Genomic DNA, 21,949 nt, shown 5'->3' with positions numbered 1-21,949 from the left:
TTAGGGGTACATCACTCAGTAGTCTCCATTTTCATGCTTGGGAACTCCTTTGGGACAGTGCAGTTCCACAACATGCCTAATATGGGCAGTGACCAGGGGCTGAACTCTTAGGAGGAGGATAAGGAGGTAACAGGTTGAGATAATTAGTCCACAGGTGCTCTGATGAGCCACTGATGGTGGTTAGTTTCTATAAGGGATCCATAGACAATAAAGGGTGCTCTTGGTGTAGAATGTGTCCTTGGGTGTTCTGACATAAGAACAAGGTGGATCATTGTTACCTTTGCCATTTATACACCATGTGGCCTTTACCACAATGTTCTTTGAAACTAATATAGGAATTAAATGAACATAATACAAACAGTCAAATGTAAATGCATTTTACTTTCATTTACCACTCACCAGCTTTGGCTTTGTTAAGTAGGTCTCATGAATAATTCTGTAGTGTAGACATGCCCCAAAAGATAAAGATAATTAGACAGAATAAGATCAGTGTTATCCTAACATCCTTGGTGTGATCAAGGCAGGCGTATTTTCATACCCATTTTGTCTAGCTCTTTGTTTAGTTGTAAATTTTTCTGTCACTCCTGAGATCTGCTCCCTGGGTACCAGTTGTTTTCTGCATTCCAATCAGAGCATTCTCAGCATCTAGGCATGGGTCCTCAGTTGTTCAGAGGGTTACAGTAGGTCTGCTCTGCATGGCTATAATAGATATTACTAAATGGTAGGAAATATTCTACCATAAATGCTGTTCCCTATCCTAACTTGCTTCTACTGATTCTGGAATATTTGCTGCAACTAAAAAGAACAAAAACAAAACAAAAACAAACCCCCCAAGACTATCACTCACTTCTCTCAAGGTCCATTTGGGTGCCTTAATAGCTTTTCATATTATTATTGAGAGGTTATGGCTCTTTGCCCACCATGTAAGATCTGGCTAATCTCTTCCCACTGGTGAAGGTCCCCACCCCAGCTTAAGACCTTAATTTGGTTCTTACAAGTCACACTAAATTTCCTTGTGAACTGATGGCTATCTGCATCCTACTGAATTTGTGCATGAAAACTGCTTTTACATTTTATGTGATCCTGCAGTTGGAGAGAGAGAGAACTTAATAGCAGACCCTCTTTTCACACAATGAGATTGTTTCCTTATGATCACACACAGGGTCTCTTCCTTAAGTGCCTTCTAAATTTAATCTGAACCAGATAATTTACCTACCAGTTTTCTTTCCAAAACCACATAATTTCAACCCGGAGATTGCCTTCCATACCTTAACTGTGAGGAAGTCCTTATCTAGATGGAAGTCTAGGACTAAATTATTTTGTAATTCTCCTAGATTGTTATGTTTGCAGATCTACAGGTTGCTCTATGTCTACACAAAAACTCTTAACATAAATGTTGGTGTACTAAAACTAGTTATGGTGTTGCTAGCATTCAATTCTCTGCAAAAACATCAGCTAACTTGAGAAGGTCACAGCATATCTATGGCTCTACTTAAAAATGTTCAGAGCTGCTGTGTAGGGTTTTATACGTACTTTCTCCAGGCACTATGCCTTATTTGATATCCCTAGAGTTGATGACTGTTGATGATAACAGTTCTTCTGTGCTGGACTCTATTCCAAAACTCTATCCTCCTTGTGGGGATACTACTTGGCTCACCTGAAGTGGAACATCCAGAGGGATACTACTTGAGGTAGAGAAGTTATGCATGGGGTGAGTAGTAGTTCTTTGAGTTATGGGTGCTCTATTACCTACTTTCCTTTCTTTCTGCTTTGGAGTTTTCTTCTGAAATGCAGGCTGATATAGCCTTGTTGTGGGGCATGAGGATATCAGCAACACATGTGGGCCACACAAATACTGCCAATGAAAATTTCCAATCATAGACTCATGCACACCTGAACTGGAGCACTCAAAAGGGGGGAAACACAAGAATTACAGTTACTGCACAAGTTGAGTAACCTCTTTTTTGTTAATGGTTCTCTCTCTGTCTCTCTCACCTGTATTATCATCTCTATATTGCTTGCTTGGTGAGTGACATTTATAAATCAAATTTACAGATTCCCTGTCACTGGTTTTCTTTACACTGAGCATATTATTTAACACTTTCCACTTTTATAATAACATTAAGTTGCCACAACAGATTATTGGAGTGGATTATGCCCTGCTTGGTCTACATTGAGCCCAAGTGGCTAGTACTTAGCTGGTATAAGTCCATAATGTAAATCCCTTGATTTAAAAGAAATTAGGCCATCTGAGGGTCTGCTGAAGTTCTGTAATTACAGTACAATGGGATGCTGCTCAGTCATAACATTATATAAGCATACAGTCCAGTAGTTGAGTAACAACATTTAACATGCTTATTTCTCTTATACAGCTAAGGATTGCATGTCTGTTATTTTCTTCACTTTGGTCTGATCTAGTACATTGCTGTGTTGTGGATTGCTCACTTAAAACTGTCTCTTTGCTGCTTTTGTATGATGGATTGTTCCCAACAAAAAAGCACAACGCTTTCATCTGTAGCAGCCACATCTATCCTGTAGCACCTTCAATACTAAAAAATGTATGCTATGCTCCTTCTTATGTTGGTCTGTATGACTCTGAAATCAGTCTAAACCTTGCCTTGCAGTTAACATTAAGTGAATCTCAGTTCCTAAATTCCTCAGAGATACTTGTGTGTTATGCCCAATCCCTCTCAGTGGATGCTCACAGAAATTAACTGAGCTATCTCTCAGGAAACACACTAGCCTGTTGCACTCTTTACCTTAACACACAACTATTAATGGTTTATGGTAAAACCAAGAAGTTTATTAAGAGAGAACATAGAATTAAGAGATGTTAAGGAAGAGAAAAAGAGAAAGTTATGGTTACAAACAAAACAAATTAGTATGTTGTCTAGAGACTGAAAGGTAATTTGAGCAATATTTACCTAAACACTTTGCTCGATTACATCAAGCTACCAGAAGTTCAGGCAGGAGGATCTACCACTCACAGAATCAGAAGGTCCTTGTTCCTTTATCCCCAAAGTGATGGCTAATGGAGAGATTTTCTTCCCTCTGTATTATTAGTCCAATAAGTCTTTCACATTTATTCTGTTCAAGGGTATTCCAGATAAAGTTCTTCTCCCCTGCTAATGTGCAGATTCATGCTGTCTCCTTCATCCTCTATGGCTTACAAAGCTTGACTCTTAAAAAAAAAAAACAGCATTCCTGTAGAACCCTAAAGACTAATAATTTTATTTATTGGGTAGTGAGCTTTTGTGAGTAAGACTCACTTCAGATTATGGAGAAAAAAATGAGAGCATGTGGGGCAGGAGACAGGAAGAGGAAGAAAGGAGAAAAGAAGGGGTGGCAGGGGAGGTCACCTATCACTAGTTGGACCTGTGGAAGGAATAAAATAAGTTTAGTATGGGTGCCATTCCTGGAAATACCAAAACTGGGGAAATTGTTCCCCACCTTTGATATTCACAGGAATGGCACTCATCTCACCTAAGTTATTCTGTCCACAGGTCCTATTAATGATAGGTGAATTCCACCCCGGCCTCTCTTTCCGCTGCTTCTTCTCCCTCCCCAATATATATATGTACATTCCTTTCTCCTGCCCCACATGCTCTCATTTTTTCTCCAAAATCTGAAGTGAGTCTTACTCACAAAAGCTCATTACATAATAAATATATGTATGTAACACCAATAACACCAGGTATTCTCTGTTTTTTGTGAAGCTGCAGACTACTAACATGGCTACTCCCCCTGAAAGCTTGACGCTTGCAGATTGACAAATCCATATTCCTTTCTCTAGGACAAACCTATTCATCTGCTCTATTCAGATTGTTTGGCCTGACCATAATTTAGGAACATATTTCCAGCAGACACATGTAACTCTAGTACCTACCTGAAATAAGTGAAACAAAAACCCAGGTTTTTTATACTTGCCAAATCCTAAAATTGCAAAAAATGTTTTGTAAGAAACATTTTCTCCAATTTTATAACTTATACTGTATTATTTGTTTCGAAAACACAGTGAAATGGCCCTAAAACTTCTACAAGGAGTGTACCAAACAGTGGGGGCAGGGCAGGAAAGGAACCACTGTTAAGATGAATGAGAGCTGTGTAGGCTTGAGAACAGTGATACACATTTTCATCATGGTCTAGCTGGGGTGTTTGACATTTTAAATCCCATTTGAAGCAGGACCTGAGCAAACATTGTACAATTGAGAAGAAAAAATAATTGAATTGTTTCCTGTGAAAGGACAGTGGGGAGACACAAAACTTTTAAAGAACAGTTTCTTGCTTACTAGTTAAAAACCAATTGCAATGTTACAGAAAGCCAGAAATATATGTTATTGCTATGTCTCCTACCAGCACAAGCAGATGTATTTCTAACATCAGCCGAGTCAGATAATGTACTGTAGGTCTCAAAAGAGACCTTGATCATGAACATAGATTTGATTTAGAAGTTTGAACACATATTGTCAAGTGGCACTGAAAGCCGGTATCTTTTCCAGAACAGTTCTGTTTTAGTAGTTTACATGTGGAGTGAACAGCAGGTGAGAAGCAAGGAGCACTGTAGAAAATTTCATGAGCGCAACCAATATTATTAAGCCTACTGAAGCATAAACCATATCCTGAGCACTGAGAGGTTTTACCCACTCGTCTCCTATTAAAGTCAATGTGAGATGTAGAGCTAACATCCCTTGTGCTGCTGCATTCTGCCCCTACCTAAGAGGTAGTGTGTAACAGTGCCAACAAAGAATCAGTGCAGGGACAGTATCATGTTCTATCAAGGGAACCTTTCCCTGCTCTCCCCGTTGCTTTACAGGGTATAAATCTATAGATTACCCCTCAAAATTTGACAGCGTCACAGGAAGCTCCCTGGCTAGAGTAGCAGCTTAACATGTGTACCTGGACTCAGTCCTCCTCCTCGCTTTGTCTCTGCATGCATGTGTATACCATAAACCATTAATAGCAATGTGTTCTCCTCCTCCATGCTGCAGAAGAGTTGTCAGTTTGTTTTAAATGAATACAGAATTTTTTTCCATGTGAATGTGAACAGCACATGTAAAAATATGTTTTGAAACTGAAAGCTGGGAGTAAATAAAATGAATGAGAGGAAAGTGTTTGGAAAAAGCAATTTTAAAAAAATGTACTAGTAAACCATTTCAGAGGGGTAGCCGGGTTAGTTTGTAGCTTCATAGAACAAAGACCAGCAGTTTTGTAACACCTTAAAGACTAACAATTTTATGTATTAGGTAGATGATTAGGTAGCTCATTACTTAATAAATAAAATTGTTAGTCTTTAAAGTTCTCCAGGAATGTTTTTTTTTTCTGATAAACCATTGTAGAATTTTCAGTGATCTCACAGATCTAGCATCAAGGAGAAAGCACAAAGAATATAAATATGGATGCAGAGGACGCACTTTCAAACCTTTCGGTTTGCCTGTTTAAAATGTAATATGTATGCTAGCTTCTCACAAAAGGTCTTGTTAATTTTGTTTAACTTCTATTTTAATTGAAAAATCAATACATTGTACAAGTCAAAATAATTTGGGAGTTTTCTGATTTGCTGCAAAGTACTAGCTATCCATCATTAGAATCTAATGTGAGAAGTTGGTTGTTAAAAGGACAAAAAAGAGATGATATCCAAAAGTTCTGTCATCTAGTGTTTTTGGGAATTGTTGCAATTAGTATATTAATGTTATTACTATTAGAATGCATTTTAGTATCCTGAGAATTATGAAGAAAACTTGTCATCTAGTGTGTCGCATCTTAAGTGCAGAATTGTTCCCTACAATACTTTTTCTAATGTTCTGCTCATTCAGGCTTTAAAGGTGACCTGTAAAGGGGGAATAAAAAAAGTGTGACCTTTTTTGGATACATATGATTTTTTTCCCTTCCCGTTCTCTTGTACATTTGGAGTTCCACATCCCTTTATTTTAGATATTCTAGATGCATAACTAGTGTACTAGGACATCACATGTACCAGGCTAATGAAAGTAGATTGAGAGACAAGGAGACTTTTGTTCAGATTGTTTAAAATGTTTTTTTGTGGGGGGGAATTTTTGTTTGTGTGTCTAATGCATAGCTGAGAATGCCTCTTTAATAAAGCTTCAACAACTCTGATCCACTAAGGGCAGCAAAATCCCATTTCTCATTTTTGAGACTCCTAGCTGGTTCTCCAGCAGCAGCAGGTGCGACCAGACATCCCCTTTTTTGGTATTTTTAACACTTAAAAAAAATCAGAAGCCTCCAGACCTTTACACACGTGAAAGAAAAAAAAGGCATTAATCTATCTATTCCTCTTTTCCAGGTCACTTTTAAATTAACTAAATTACTGGGTTTTTAGTAACAGAGAGGTAGCCATGTTAGTCTGTACTCCACCAAAACAAAACAGCAGAAATGTAGCACTTCAAAAACTTACAAAATGATTTATTCAGTGATGAGCTTTCACGGGACAGACCCAGTTCATAAAATCAATCTCATTTCCAATACAGACTGACATTTATAAGTACAGATGACCCAAAAAAAATTGCAATAAAAACTGACAAATCAAGAACAATGGGGTGAAGTAGGTGGCAGAGGGATGGGGATGTTAAGTGTCCTGCCTGAGATAATTATGAGCATCAAAGGAAGGGAGCAGTCCTTGTAAAGCGTGAGGTAATCGATGTCACTGTTCATACCACATATTAATGTGTCGAATTTGAATATTAATTCCAATTCACAACTCTCTCATTGTGATCTGTTTTTAAATTATTTTTGTTCCAGGACACAAATATTCAGGTCTTTAACAGAGTGGCCCACTCCATTCAAGTGTTCACTGACCAGCTTGTATGTATTGAGATTACTGATATCTGCTCTGTGTCCATTTATTCTTTAGAAGAGGTTTTGCCCAGTCTGTCCAATATACATAGTAGCAGGACATCGTTGGCACATAATGGCATATGTAATGTTACTCGAAGTGCATGAGGATGTGCCCTTGATCTTGCAACTAACTTGGTTAGGTCCAGTGATGGTATCTTCAGAATAAATATGTGGACAAAGCTGGCAGCAGCGTTTGTTGCAAGGAAAAGTTCCAGGATTAGTATTAGTGTGGTGTAACCTATGATTGCTATTGAGAATCTTTCTTAGGTTAAAAGGTTGTCTATAGGAGAGGACAGGCCTGTCACCTAGGGCCTTCTGGAGTGTAGCATCATGATCTAGAATAGGTTGTAGGTTTTTAATGATGCATTGCAGGGGTTTGAGTTGGGGCCTATAGGTGATGACAGGAGGTATCCCATTATTGATCTTCTGGGGCCTATCTTGGAGTAGCATTTATGGGTATTTTTTTGGCCCTGACAATCTGTTTTTTTTACTTTTCCAGGTGGGTAATTAAGTTTTATAAATACTTGGTAGAGGTCTTGAAGTTTTTTGTCTCAGTCAGTAGGATCAGAGCAGATGTGATTGTGTCTAAGGGCTTGACTATAAACAATGGATCATGTGATGCATGCTGGATGGAAGCTGGAGGCTTATAGGCAAATGTAGAAGTCACTGGGTTTCCAGTAGAGAGTAGTGTTGATATAGCCATCAGTGATTTGTATTGTGGTATCCAGGAAATGTATTTCTGATGTGGAATAGTCCAGGCAGAAATTGATGGTAGGGTGTAGGGTGTTAAAATCTCTGTGGAATTCTTCCAGAGTTTCTTTACCGTTGGTCCAAGTAATATACTTTTTTTCCCCTACCTTAATGCTGTCAATTTATCCCATAATAATATAGTGGTACAATAATCAGTGCATGATGTATTTCATCTCTATAGAAAATGTTTGCTTTCTTGAAAGTTTAGTAGTTAGTTTTTTCATTTTCCTTATAAGGTAGAAAAGGGCCTGACTCAAGTGAAGCATATATTTGGGTCAGTAAGAAGTGTTATCCCTATTTTTATTGCTGGATGAAAACAGAAGAAAGCTATTCAAATATTTCTGTGGATTGCTGATATTCCATCGGTGCTGGAACTAGAGGTGCTGGAGGTGTGGCTTCACCCCTTGACTTGGTTTCCAGTATATACACTGTTTACACTTTGGTTCAGTGCTGTCAATACACAGTGTAAAAATTGTTCTAGCCCCCAGTTCACAATCCATCTTTCTGAGCATTTGGATGAGATATTGTTAGTCTCAAGAAAACATGTGTACTTTGAGGAATAAATGTCATCATAGTGCATAAGAGCCTCAGTCATGATTCTGGACCAACTTGTGCTGAATGTTGTACAACAGAACAAAAGACAGTCCTATCCCCAAAGAGTTCCCTAAGTAAGAAGAAGATATGAGAAAACAGATGGATACACACAGATGGGGAAGTACATGGAAATGTAGCTTTGCACGAGAAGGTTCCAGAAGATAAATCCTCCTCTCCTCCCTCCCCACTGCTCATATACCCCGGTACTCCATGTGTCCCTGATCCAGGAACACCTGTAGTTTGGATCCTGGCACTGGGGAGGAGAAAGTGGCTGTGTGTGCTGCTGCTCCCCTGCCACCCCAGCTGGGGGAACAGCAGAGCAGCAAAGATCTGGTGTGGCATCTTGTCCCTCACTGCTCCCATAGTGAAGGGGGAACAATGTCTGGGAGTGACAGGGAATGCAGAGTAACATGAGCCCCAGGAGCAGGGTGCCAGAGAAGCACACTGCACCCATCCCCCTCATGCACCGTTCCTCCTAAACCCTGCACCAGTGCTCTCCATGGTCCAAAAAATTCCTTCCAATATACCTTGGTTCCCATGGTTGTTGGATCAAAAAGGTTCAAGTGTTTAACCTGAAGGTTGGCTGGGGAAAAGTTTTTATCATGGTCTTTCACTAAGATTTTTTAGAACTTTTTCAGACTCATTCTTTTGGCTAGAGTTGCCCTTTTATTTCTTTTGCAAAAAAAAATGAGTAGTCTTCAAAATGTGCAATTCTCTTGACTTCATTAGGACTGCTCATGTGAATGACCTCACCAATGGGAAGAAGTGCTTCACAGTTTGGCTCAGAATTATTTCCAGAATCAGATCCATTGTTTTGTTGCCAGTATGTTGCACTTTGTTTATTTTCATCAAATTATTGCCATATGGTTCATTCAGACACCAAGGGTGTTAATTTTATCCTGGAAATATTACAGCTAACTGAATCGTCTCCAAAATTTTCTGAATTACTGCTTACTTTCCACCCTGACATGTTCCATTCAGCACACGACATCATGTCAATAGATGATACAGTTTGAGACTCACTCTCCAGATCGTCATCTTATTGTGGTGAGTGGGCTTGTGTGTTCCAATGAACCTGAGAGTAATGCCATAGGGAGTCTTGTACTCCCAGCGGGGTCAACCATGATGGCACAGTCATGGGGGAGGGTCCAGACAAATAACAATCTTAAAACTCCTCAATGGAAGAAGGGGTGGAGGCTAGCAAGGGTAAAGCTACAATGGCTGTGAAGGTGGATGAAGGCTACAGTGGACAAGAGACTCCCAGTCGTCATGGATTACAGGCCTTCTATCCATCAAGAGCCATGTGGTGGCTGCAGTGCAACAGTCCGCACATGTTAAAAGAAGTCACACAAAGGCCTCTTCCTCTGTGTACTACTCCCCTAAACTTAAGCCCTATGGTGACTGGCAAATGGCAATGGGAGCAGGATTGTGTAATCTGGAAGCTTTTAGTAATGAACCAGCACATAGGTGGTGGATGTACGTAGCAGTTGAGGGCTGAGATGGTAGAACAGTCTGGCTGCTGCATCCATGACTGGAGAGCCTTATTTAGGATCCACTCTGCTTATCCCACATGGGAAGAGGGCTAAAAAAGGTGCCCTAAATTTAGTCCACCTCAACCCCTGACTACATAATCACATCCAGTGGGTTCACCCCTATGCAATCGAAATCAAACAGTAAACTTTGGACCATGGAATATTCAGATGCTAATGGACAACCCAGACAGTGATCAACCTAAAAGATGCACATCAATTGTCACCCATGAGCTGCAATAATTCAACATTGATATAGCGGCCCTGGCAGAAACACATAGGCCGGAAGGAGAATAGCTAAGAGAAGACAGACCACGCATTTATCTGGAAAGGAACCCAAAAGTAAGTAAAACAAATTCATGGAATAGGATTTTGCCATCAAAACTGAACTGACAAAGATCCTATCCAAAGTCCCTGTTGGCATCAATGAGTGTCTCATGACTCTCCACTCGAGGCAACCATTGTCATGGCTTATACACCAATTCTAGATGCTGAAGATGATGTGAAGGAGTTCTAGACCAAATGAACAGAGTCCTGAAAGACATTCCCCAAAGAAGACAAGATTATTCTCTTGGGGGATTTCAATGCCAGGGTCTGAAGAGACATTGACCACTGGCACACTACCATTGGGAAAGAAGGAACTGGCAACAGCAACTCCAATGGCTGCACGAGGAGGTGCTAGAAAAACAAATTTAAGAACTCATGGCAACATCCTTGACCAAAGTGCTGGTACCTCATAAACTATGTCATTGTCTGCATTTGAGATCGGTGTGATGTCCTTCTCACATGTACAATGACTAGTGCTGATGACTGCTGGACCATTCACTACCTTATTTGATCCACAGTGGCAATTAGGGTTGTCACCAAATGGAGAAGTCAGAGGAAACCGATCCAATGGTAGACCAATGAAGGACTCCATTAGACTAAGTGACTTCCTGATAGTGCTCCAAAGGAAGCTGCCGACAGTACACCCTGAAGATGTGGAAGAACACTGATGTGTATTGAAAAACCATTGGCTTGTAGAGAAACCATTGGCTATGTCAGAACTGATGGCTTAATGGATAAGGCATTGGCCTTCTAAACCAAGGATTGTGGGTTCAAATCCCACCTGGGCTGAAGCACCCTTTTCCTACTGTCAGTGGCAAGGTAAACATGAAGGTGGGGCTTTCAAAATCAGACAGAAAAACAACTATGTACAGAGCATAACATGGAGCACATAGGTAAAACTTTGCAGAATTAGTCCATAAGAGAATAAAAATATATGCAGATGCCATAAATAAAAATCTTCACATGTGCCTTTGCATACACTGGATTTTACTACATTATTCATAGTGTGCAGAGTCCATGCTGAGTATCCAAGCCTGACTGGACTCCGTGGGAATATTCACTTGTGCTTAAGTGCTTTTCTGGATTAAGGCCAGACTACTCAGCACGTTGCAGCATCTATTCCAGGCGTTTCTTATATCATTAGTCTGACCTCCTGAGTAACACAAGCTATAGAGCTTCCCCAAACTAATTGCTACAACATATTTTTTAGAAAAAACATCCAATCGCCATTTAAAAATTGCCAGATTCCACCTAGTCCCTTGGTAAATTGTTCTAATGGTTAATTATGCTCTTTGTAAAAACTGTACACTTTACTTCCCATCTGAATTTGTCTAGCCCCGATTTCCAGACACTGGATTGTTACACTTTTTTCTGCTGTATTTGACAAGCATAGTTCCAAATATTTCATCCCCATGTAAATATTTACAGATGGGGATCATCACCTTTTTAATCTTTTCTTTAACAGACTGAGTTCCTTGCATTGATCACTGCAAACTACGCTTTCTAGCCATTTAATCATTCCTCAAGCTCTCCTCTGAACCCTGTGCAGTTTCAAAACATCCTTCTTAAATTGTGAACCCCAGAACTGGGCACCATATTCCAGCAGTGGTCACAGCAGGAACAATTACAGAGGTAAAATAACCTCTCCACTTCTATTGAAGAAGTGAATCTGAGGCCGCTATCTGGCTTTTTGACCATAGCGTCGTACTAGGTGCTCACTTTCAGCAGATTGTCCCAAGCAACACCCAAATGTTCTTCAGAGTCACTGTTTTCTACAGCAATGTTCTCCACCCTTGGAGAGTGAGTATGCCCTTGGTAACTGAGTCAAATTCTGGTTCTCACCCTTTCTTGGGGCAGTATAGCTAAATGCTGTCCCTTATTGGGCTGGATTGTGATCACGTAGTCCAGTCATGCTATCAGACAGCTTACCTGCTGCTTTTACCAACCATTGAAGGAAGTTTTCAACTCCATGATCCTACCTTGATTGTCTCATGGTCTACCATGATGTATTAATGTCAGTCAGTTGAAATAAGACCCATTGAAGAGAAAAGGCTATGGAGCATGCTTGATTACAGACTTTTTCTTCACATGATCTTCTATGGATATGCAGACAAATTATGACTCATGGTCAAAATTTGTAACTTTTTACATCCATGTACACTGAATGGAACAGGACATATTGAAATCTCTTTAGCAAAAGGAAGTCTATTAGGTTCTTCCTGTCTCAACTCATTAGCAGTTTACATTTCTTCAGTTGAATCAACTAATTCATGGCATATCATTCCCCTTCCACTACATGGTGTGGTCATCTACTGTCCTCCAACTCCTCCCATCAAGCTTCCTTTCAGAGCTTGATTCCTTTATAATCTCACCTACCTCTTCGCTGCACATTTTCCTGCACTGATGTCTCCATTTGACATGCAGACCTGGTTCAGATCTCACTCTCACCCTCACCAAAGGGTCTATTCATGTGACTCGGTCTTTGAACATTCCTCTCTGCTGTTGAGCGCTCTCTCTCTCTCCAGCCACTAACTGATCTCTTTTTTACATCACTCATCAGCTCCATCCATCATGTGCCATCCCTCCATGTTTCTTACTGTAGTCCATCAACACTGAAGATTTCTCATCTGCCCTCCAATTTTTCCTCTCTTCTCCCTGCAAGTTCCATCCATTTGCTTCAGTGATCCCATCCCCATTGGTCACAGATATCAGTGGCAGGAGGAGGCTGAGCTTTCTCAGATGACAAGGTGTGTCCCACTCAGGCTCTACCTCCATATATTTTCTGCATTCTGCAGGTGGCCTGTTCTTCCATGGTGCTCAGAAGCCCAGCACACTGGGGCAAGGAGCAATGGAGCCTCAGTGCCCAGTGTACTGACAAAATTTTCCTACTTCCTGCACTTCAGCCCTCCCAGTCCCAGAGCATTGTGGTAGGAAAATTTGATGGCTGCTGTTTTTGCCATTATGCCTCTGCTCCAGATGAGGAATGCTGGGTTCAATCTGCCCAGCCCCTTGGTATTCCAGGACATTGCACTAGCCTGGGACAGGATCCAGCAGTTGCAATACGCTGGACTTCAATGAGCACAGAAGGGATGGGGCCTTGACTGGAAGGGTTGTGGGGTGGGGATTAGCCTCCTCAAACCAGTTGTTCACTGACAGCCCCGGCCTATCCCATCTCCAGATGTCTTGTCCTCTTCTTCTCTCATCACTTATCTTTCTCTTCTCCTTAATCTTTCTCTGGCTTTTACATCCTTCTCAAAATACAGGCATGCTTTAGTATTTCCAGTCTTAAAATAAACTAAACCCTTGCTTGTGCTCCTCTTGCTTCTCCAACCTCTGCCCTGTCTTCCTTCTCACTTTCCTCTTTGAGCTGAAAAACATGCAGTCTACAGGTACTGTCCTGTCCTCCAATTTTGCTTTGGCCTTCTCAATTCCAGCTTTTGTCCTGGACATTCCACTCCACTGAAACAGCTTTCACCAAAGTCTAACTTTCTTCCTAGCCAAAGCTTGGTAATATGTCCTTATGCCCCTTGATCTTTTAATGCCATTAGCCATGCTCTTCATGAAATCTTGTTGCCCCATGGCATTCACAATGATCCTTTTCTGGTTCTCTTCCTATCTATAACAGCTCCTTCAGTATGTCATTATAAAGATCCTCCTCATCTTCCCTTCAATTTTTTGGATGGGAGAGTACTACAGGCTACTGTCCTCCATCTCCTTCTCTACTCCCTGTACATCTTAGCTCTGGATAGTTTCATCCACAGACACAAATCTACTGCAAATCTACTTTTCTGCTCCAGACTTGTCTTCCTCTGCCCAAACTAAAATCTCAGTTTGTGTTTTTCCAACCACCTCAGAGATGTCTAGATTTAAGAATTCTGGTTTATCCATGTTGAGCTCAGTTCTCCCTCCATCCATGTCCAATACTGCTCTGCCTCCTCCTTTCTAAACCGTTGTGGATCACATCACTATCCTGTCTGTAATTTTTACATCAGCTTAAGGTCAGATGTCTCTCTCGATCCACATATTCAGCATGTATCTCAAACTTACTTTTTTTTTTTTACATAACTTCTCTAAAGAGTGACTGGGTCTATCCATCCATGCAGTTACAGCTCTTGTGCAGTCAGTCATAATCTTGAGCCTTGATTTCTTCAATGTTCTTGCCCTGTCTTGAGAAATGTAGTCTTGCCCCACAAAATCATTTCCTTAGCCTGTCCCTTCAATCATTTCAACCCTGTCTTTACAGGCTCCCCCTTGTTCATCACATCAAGTTACTCGTCTTTGTTTTCAAGGCCATTCACATCCTAGTCACACCCTACCTATTGTCTCTGATATGTTATTGAGCTCTCATCCCCTACCTCCAATCAGCCAGTGATGCCAGCCCCCAATGCCCACTTTTCTACAATTTTGCACAAGTACCTACATGCTTTCTCCCCTGCTACCCTTCACAGTTCGTAGGAGCTCCTTGTAGGCAAGCATAAAGTTCTCATTATCCTCTTCCAAATCCCATCATAAAACCCTTCCTTGCCATGCTGCATACAAAAGTCTTCATCACAAGCTGATGCGCTGACATTGTTGCCTGTATTATATCGACCAATATAATCTCATTTTTTCATACTACTACCCCATCTGTTTATATCTGTCCATTGTCTCTTGTATTATACTTGGAATATAAGCTTTGGAGAAGGGATTGCCTTTATGTTCTGTGTCTGGACATTGCCTAGTTGGGTCCATGTCCAGAGTTCCTATATATTACAGCAATATAAATAATGTGCTTTGAACTGGTCTCTTCATCTCATTTGACTATGACTACATGCTCCCACAGACTCCTGTTATCTGTGTTGATTTGTGATTTTACTCTTCATTGGACTGAGAGAGACAATATTTATACATGCAGTGAATAATAATGTAATGTGATAAGCTGCTGACCAAAAATAATCAGAAAAGTAACACAGACGTAGTTAAAAGTTAGTGTCCAGAATCCATTGGTTCTTAAATTAATATTTAATTTAAATTTCCTTCTTCTGTTTGGCAGGATTGACAACCACCTAATCCTTAAGAAAAGCAGTATTCTCATATGAGTACATAATATGGTACAGTGGCCTCCCACTGACTCTGAGGCAGAGTAGGCTCCCAAGAGGCCTTGGTGGGTGGGCCCTGAACACCTGTGCTCCATCCGACAGCAAGCCTCAACTGGGTCTGGAAGTGCCAGAGGTAGAGCCCGGGCTCAGTAAAAGGTCACCTCAGAGCAGAGTGGAGGCTTCTGGCTGAGCTCCTGCTGGTAGGAGCTGAGAGGCCCAAGCCAGATAGACAGACTGGAACACCCATCCATCCGCCCTGACGAAACCAGAGAGCCATGACTGAGCGTACTGTTGTCCTGGTATCCAGATTTCCCAGAGCTACTTGGGCCAATGGTGAGCCCCGTGAACCAGCCTAAGCTAGTGAGCTCCCCCACAGCCACCTATCCAGAGGACCCAGACTTGCCTGCACCAGCGAGTGTCCCTAGTCCCACTCACCCGGAGGCTCTGGGCATGCTGGAGTCTGGTGACCTACCTGCTGCAAATGATTGTGAAACCTCTGACCTGCTGGAGCCTGAAGTCCTGCCTCCCATCTTCTACTCAAATGACGTGGAGATGCCCGACTGGTCAGATTTACCCACAGCTACCTACCCCAAAGACCCTGTGTGGGGACCTGCAGCAATGGAAACAGAGGTAGGAAGTGGCCCGGGGGATGCTCCACTAGAGCCCATGTCGTGTGTTGTAGTCTGTATCCCCACAGACTGACTCCTCATGGGAGCTGCTGCTAGGGCCCTGGGCTGGGGTGCAATGGAGTGGGAGGGCCTGCACCCCTCTACCTCTTCCGTGAGGGAAGCTGCTCCTCGCCTCCTCCCCACTCACGATACGTTGGCTGTGCATCAGTTACTTTGCTCTTTGCTAAGCCAAACCCTGTTACTGTTTGGACCATTAAGCTGCTAGCAGTTTCTTTGTGGCCCCACCCTGAATGAACCAGGGCTGGGGCCTCCTCTACTGTTACCTGGGGTCTGTACAAACTGTGGGGGGTGTTTGCTGCCCTACTCGTAACCAGGGCCTGGACTCCCTAAACTGCTGTGTTGTTTGTTCCCCCCACCCCTGCGAACCAAGGTCTGGGCCTTGTGGACTTGTGTTTGCCTACCACCCTGTCTGAAGCAAGGCTGGGGCTCCTGAACTTATAAGCAGTTAACTGAGCGTGTTCCCTGTCGACTCTGGCCTAGGGCTAGGACTTATTGCCTTCCTGAAGCAAGGCTGGGCTTCTGTCGCCTCCCACCCACATGAAGCAAGGCCGGGGTTAACAATCTATAGGCCTGAGGGGTTGTTGTGGCCCTCACAGTAGTGGGGTGGAGGGGCTGCCCACAGACCTGGAGGCAGAAGATCCCTCCAGGGAGGCAACCCGGTAACAGAGTAATTTAAATATGTAGTAACTAGCTGTCCCCACATACACTAGATTTCATAGATGCTAAAAGAAAAGGAAAAATATTAAAAGTTTTTTATTGTTAAGACAGGAAAATAGAATTGTAAGAAGCAGATTGGGAGAATATCAAGAACAGAACTATCAAGTCTAATGATTTCTTTAAAAGATTTATGCAAGAACAATGCTTCATTCAATGCCTATGAATAAGACACAATCAAATAATACACATACCTTTGTTTACTGCGCTTGCTCACTCTTGGTTACAGCTATCACAAACTCTGAAATCCATTTTCCCTATTTCCCTCCCTCTCCCCATTCAAAGATGTTATTTAAAATCTGTCATAGGTTACTAGTTTGGAGAGTCTGTTAATAGGAAACTGTTTTTTTGAAAACATCTATATGGATTTATATAAGAAACAAAAGAAGGAAAGGATGAGGATGACCTCAAAAGCTATTACATTGACCAAAGCTGAAAAAGTAAACTATGTACTATATCCATTACAGTATAAAAGGGCAATTATACATTCTGGCAACCCTGTGTTGTCCCTTTCCCAAGATATACAGCCTTAGGCAACAGGCAAGGCTGTGAATTAAAGGCCTTGCAACAGCAAATTACTGTGTGGCTTACCACCAAGTCTTTTTACTCTGGGGTGACTAGATAAGATAGTGGAGCCAGCAGTATGTACACAAGAAAAGCTGATCCTGCATGTTATCTTTGTGTAGTACTTAGTTGTACAGCTTGGAAATTGGATAATACTGAAAAGTTATTGAATGTATTTGTATGTATTTTAATAATTCAAATAATCATTCCCTCTTTAGGAAAACAGAACTTTCCAGAATAGTTAAGCAGTTAATTGGAAGCCTAAGTACAAAATATATTTTTGAAACAGTAACAATCTTCACTGAGAACAGTTCAGGTGACAAGTGAAAAGTGATGCACTCCTCCCAGTCCCTTCTGTTCCCTGCTTCATGAGTTACATCCTCAGAAGAAAAGGAATTAATGCTTTTCTACTGAGAGAGAACCCCTGTGAGTGTAAGACTAACACTGAAATATACATCAGTAGGGGTATGTCTACACGATTAAAAGCATAAGAACGGCCATACTGAGTCAGACTAAAGGTCCATCTAGCCCGGTGTCCTGTCTGCCGCCTGTGGCCAGTACTAGGTGCCCCAGAGGGAATGAACTGAACAGGTAGTCATCTCTCTCCTGCCATCCATCTCCAGCTTCTGACAAACAGAGGCTGGGGACACCGTTTCTTATCCGTCCTGGCTAATAGCCATTAATGGACGTAACCTCCATGAATCTGTCTAACTCATTTTTAACCCTGTTATTGTCCTAGTCTTCACAGCATCCCCTGGCAAGGAATTCCACATTTTGACTGTGTGCTGCCCATTAATTTCATTTGGTGCCCCCTAGTTCTTATGTTATGGGAGCAAGTAATTTTTCCTTGTTCACTTTCTCCACACCACTCTTAATTTTATATACCTCATAATTTTATATACCCCTATCATATCCCCCCTCAGTCTCCTCTTTTCTAAGCTGAAAAATCCTCATCTCTTTAATCTTTCTTCATAGGGGACTTGTTCCAAACCCCTAACTATTTTAGTTGCCCTTTTCTGAACCTTTTCTAATACCATTTTTTTTAAAGATGTGGTAACTACATCTGCGTGCAGTGTTCAAGATGTGGGCCATGGTTTTTTCTAGTATCTACATAACTAGTGGTTGGCTTATTTCAAAATGGATAAACCTCATTCCACAATGAATAGTGTCTATTTTGAAGTAGGGGCTGTGCAGACAGGAAATAGACCCTATTTTGGAACAAGCCCGTATGTGTCCAATAGCTCTATTTAGAAATAGGCTCTATTGTGTGTGGACACTGTGGCTGTGGCCACACTAGCCCCCTCTTTTCGGAAGGGGCATGTTAATGAGGGATTTCAGAAGATGCCAATGAAATGCTGACATGAATATGCAGCACCTCATTACCATAATGGCAGTTGCACACAATTCGAAAGTACCGTTTCCAAATGCAAGGTGCCCGTGTAGCTGGGGGCCTTTAAAAAAGACTCCCTGGTTTTGAAAGCCCCTGTTTAGTTTTAGGAAGAAGGAGCTTTGAAAATCAGGAGATCCTTTTGAAAGGGTCCCGGCTACATGGGCGGCATGAGTTTAGAAAGTGGCACTTTCAAATTGGGTGCGGTCGACACTATGCTAATGAGGTGCTGCATATTAATTTTCCCAAATCCCTCATCAGCATGCTGCTTCTGTAAGGAGGGGGCTAGTGTGGCCACAGCCTGTATTTCAGAATAGCTGAGGGCTATTTTGAAAGGAATTTTGTGTGTAGCAGTGTTATTTCGAAATTCCAGAATAGCTGTTCTGGAATTGCTTATTTTGAAATAAGGATGCTGTGTAGACATACCCTAGGTGCGCCGATAAAAATATGTATGCTGCCAATGGAGAGCAACAAGTGCACGGTCAGCAGACAGGCAAATGCCGTGTATTAATCTAACCTTTTCATTCTCCCCACCCTTATTTCCATTTTCTTGTCTTTTTTTTCTGGCTGATTTAAGTTTTGGGAGTGAGGTCTGGCTAGCTGCAAAGTGTCAGTGGTGCTGGTAAGTGGTGCCAATAAGGTCTGCTATTCAATACACAGTTGAGATCCTGATGATTCAGCTCAGATTCCTAGGGCTCAAATGAAGTGAAGCTGTGGAGTTGTGGACACCTGAACCTAATTTAGAGGACAAACCTACAGTTGAAAACTCAGTCACCTTTCCTCTTCATCAAATTGTTTTGGAGATGGTTGATCAGAAACAGGCCCAGGTAGACAGCAGGTACAATACTGACAGGACCATAGGCAGTGATCAAACTTATTCAGGTGGGGCAGATCAAAAGTTTTCTGTTCTCACATGGACTTTTAGGTTACTGCTCTTACACAAAAGTCCACCCTTTGCAAAAACTGGATCAACTCTTCTGTTTCCTGTGGTAGTTAAAATAAGCTGCCAATTCAGTTATGTTTTACATTTGTCCAAAAGGATCTAGTGAGGATATTCACTGAAGTGCCATCTGAGCTCTACACTGATGATCATGTGGCGGGCATGTTCTCTGAGCACACACCATCTGTTTACTTCTTAAATGTGACTTTTGACAACACTCATCCAGCAGTGTATATTATGCACTCTTCAGAGCTAACAAACAGGTATGGTTAAAGTTCAGTTGTTGCTTTCTCTTTTAAAGTTCCAAACTTTTCAGGAAAGGAGCCAAATAATGTTATTGAACAGTGAAATAAGTCTTGGGAAAACCTCATATCTCTACCTTCCACATTCTTTAGACACCCACAAAGTTAGTTAATTTTTTTATTATTTTAAAATAAACCTGAGGTTCCCAGAGCTCTGCATAGGCACCTAGCCCATAAATGAAAGTTCCCATAAACATAGACTGCCTCTTTGTATATTTGTTGGGAGATAGAGACATGGGCTAGAGGCCTCTTTATACTCTTTGGCTGTGGCCGCACTTGGCCAAAACTCCATGGCCATTTCGAAGATTATTAATGAGGCACTGAATTGAATATGCAGTGTCTCATTAGCATTAGGATGCTTCTGGCCACGGCGCTTCAAAAACACTGCTTTCGAGAGGAATAAGGGGATTTCGAAATTGTGCAGGGTCCTTTCAAAAAGGACCCCCTGTGTAGCAGCGCCGAGGCGTGCGTGTTCGAAATTGGTGCTTTCCAAGCCCCCCGGCTGGAAGAGTCCTAATGCTAATGAGGCACTGAATTGAATATTCAGTGCCTCATTAGTAATCTTTGAAATGGCCATTTTGAAGTTTTGGCCAAGTGTGGCAGTAGCCTTTTAGAATGTTACACCTTGAATGGGCCTTGTGAGGTCATCAAGTGCAGTCCCCTGCACTCATTGCAGGACCAAGCACTATACAGAGCATCCCAGAGAGACATTTTTCTAACCGGATCTTAAAAATCGTCAGTGATGGAGACCTACTTCTTCCCTAGATAATTTCTTCTAGTGGTTATCCACCCAGCTTTTTCCTAAGGTCCAACTCTCTCTTGCTGCAATTTAAGCTCACTGCTTCTTGTCCCATCATCAGAGGTTAAGGAGAATATTTTTGATCCCTTGCGCTTGTAGCACCCCGTTAGGTATTTGAAAACTGTCGTCATGTCCCCTCTCAGTTCTATGTTTTCCAGACAAAAGAAACACACTTTTTTCAATCTTCCTCATAGGTGATTTGTGTTGGTCTTCTCTGGATTTTTTTGCAGGTTATCCTCATCTTTTCTAGTCTGTGATGCTCAGAACTGGACACAATTAAAAAACAAAACAAAACAAAAATAAAACAGTTGAGGCCTAATCAGTGTTGAGTAGAGCAGAATTCTCATTTCCTGCCTACAGCATACCATCTAAAACATCCCAGAATGGTTTTTTTTTGTTGTTTTTGTTTTTGTTTTTTTTTTTTGGTAACAGTATTACACTTATATTGACTTATATTTAGCTGTTGGTCCACCATAACCCACTGATCCCTTTCTCCAGCACTCCTTTCTAGGCAGTCTTTTCCAATTTTGTATGTGTGAAAATTATTGTTCCTTCATAAACAGAGAACTTTGCATTTGTACTTATTGAATTTCATCCTATTTACTTCAGATAATTTCTCTAGTTTGTCCAGACCATTTTATCTTATCCTCCAAAGCTCGTGCAACCCCTCTCAGCTTGGTATCATCAATAATCTTTGTAAACATACTCCCTCTGCCATTATCTAAATCATTAATGAAAATATTGAACAAATTGGACCCAGAACTGATCCCTGCAGAACCACACTCATGACTTTCCAGTATTACTGAACCAAGGATTACTGCTCGCTGGGATTGGCTACCCAACCAGTTATGCACCCAGCTTATAGTAGCTCCATCCAGGATGTATTTTCTTAATTTGTTAAAGAAAAGGTCATGTAAGGGTTTTCCCTGGTCCATCAAAAAAACAAGGTTTAAATGGATAATTTTTCAAATTGGTAGTAGTAGTTTGGGTTTCTTCTTATGGAGAGATGCTTTTAAAAAAATTAAATAAGGCAATAGAGGGCATTGAACTTTTATTTCAGTTATTGCTACTTTGTTCATACTACTTACTGATTTCAAAGCTATGTATGTCTTTTATAAGGGGTTTGGCATGGCTCCATCCCTTAATAGCTGGACAACCCTGTTAACCCTACAATGACCACTTTTTACTATAGTTTCCTTTGAAGTATACTTTTAAGCTCAAGAGCTGGTGGGAATACAGAGCTATCAAAGACAGGTCTGAGTATCATATAAGGTTAGATAGCAGCAAGGAAAATGATTCAAAGGAACATGATTCAAAGGAACAAGGAGTCCATGCGAGCCCTTTGGACAATAAAAATATCCACAGGATACAATAAAAGGAAGATTGTAATTTTACATGCTGACTACTGAAATTTTCTTCAGTGA

At 41.3% G+C, this 21,949-nt stretch overlaps 1 protein-coding gene across 1 annotated transcript in view; it reads left to right on the top strand.

Annotated features, from left to right (window-relative positions):
- The window catches only part of CTNNA3 (catenin alpha 3), a 751,450-nt gene extending 735,618 nt beyond the window's left edge, over window positions 1-15,832 (top strand). The window contains 1 exon segment of the mRNA XM_074999587.1: window positions 15,438-15,832. Coding sequence (XP_074855688.1) covers window positions 15,438-15,832 — 395 coding nt within the window.
- Window positions 15,833-21,949: the final 6,117 nt, after the last annotated feature.

Source organism: Carettochelys insculpta, chromosome 7 (assembly GCF_033958435.1).
Source record: "Carettochelys insculpta isolate YL-2023 chromosome 7, ASM3395843v1, whole genome shotgun sequence".
NCBI classification, from domain to species: domain Eukaryota; kingdom Metazoa; phylum Chordata; order Testudines; family Carettochelyidae; genus Carettochelys; species Carettochelys insculpta.
Note: the sequence above shows the minus strand (reverse complement) of the source record. Positions and strands in the feature narration are given on the sequence as shown.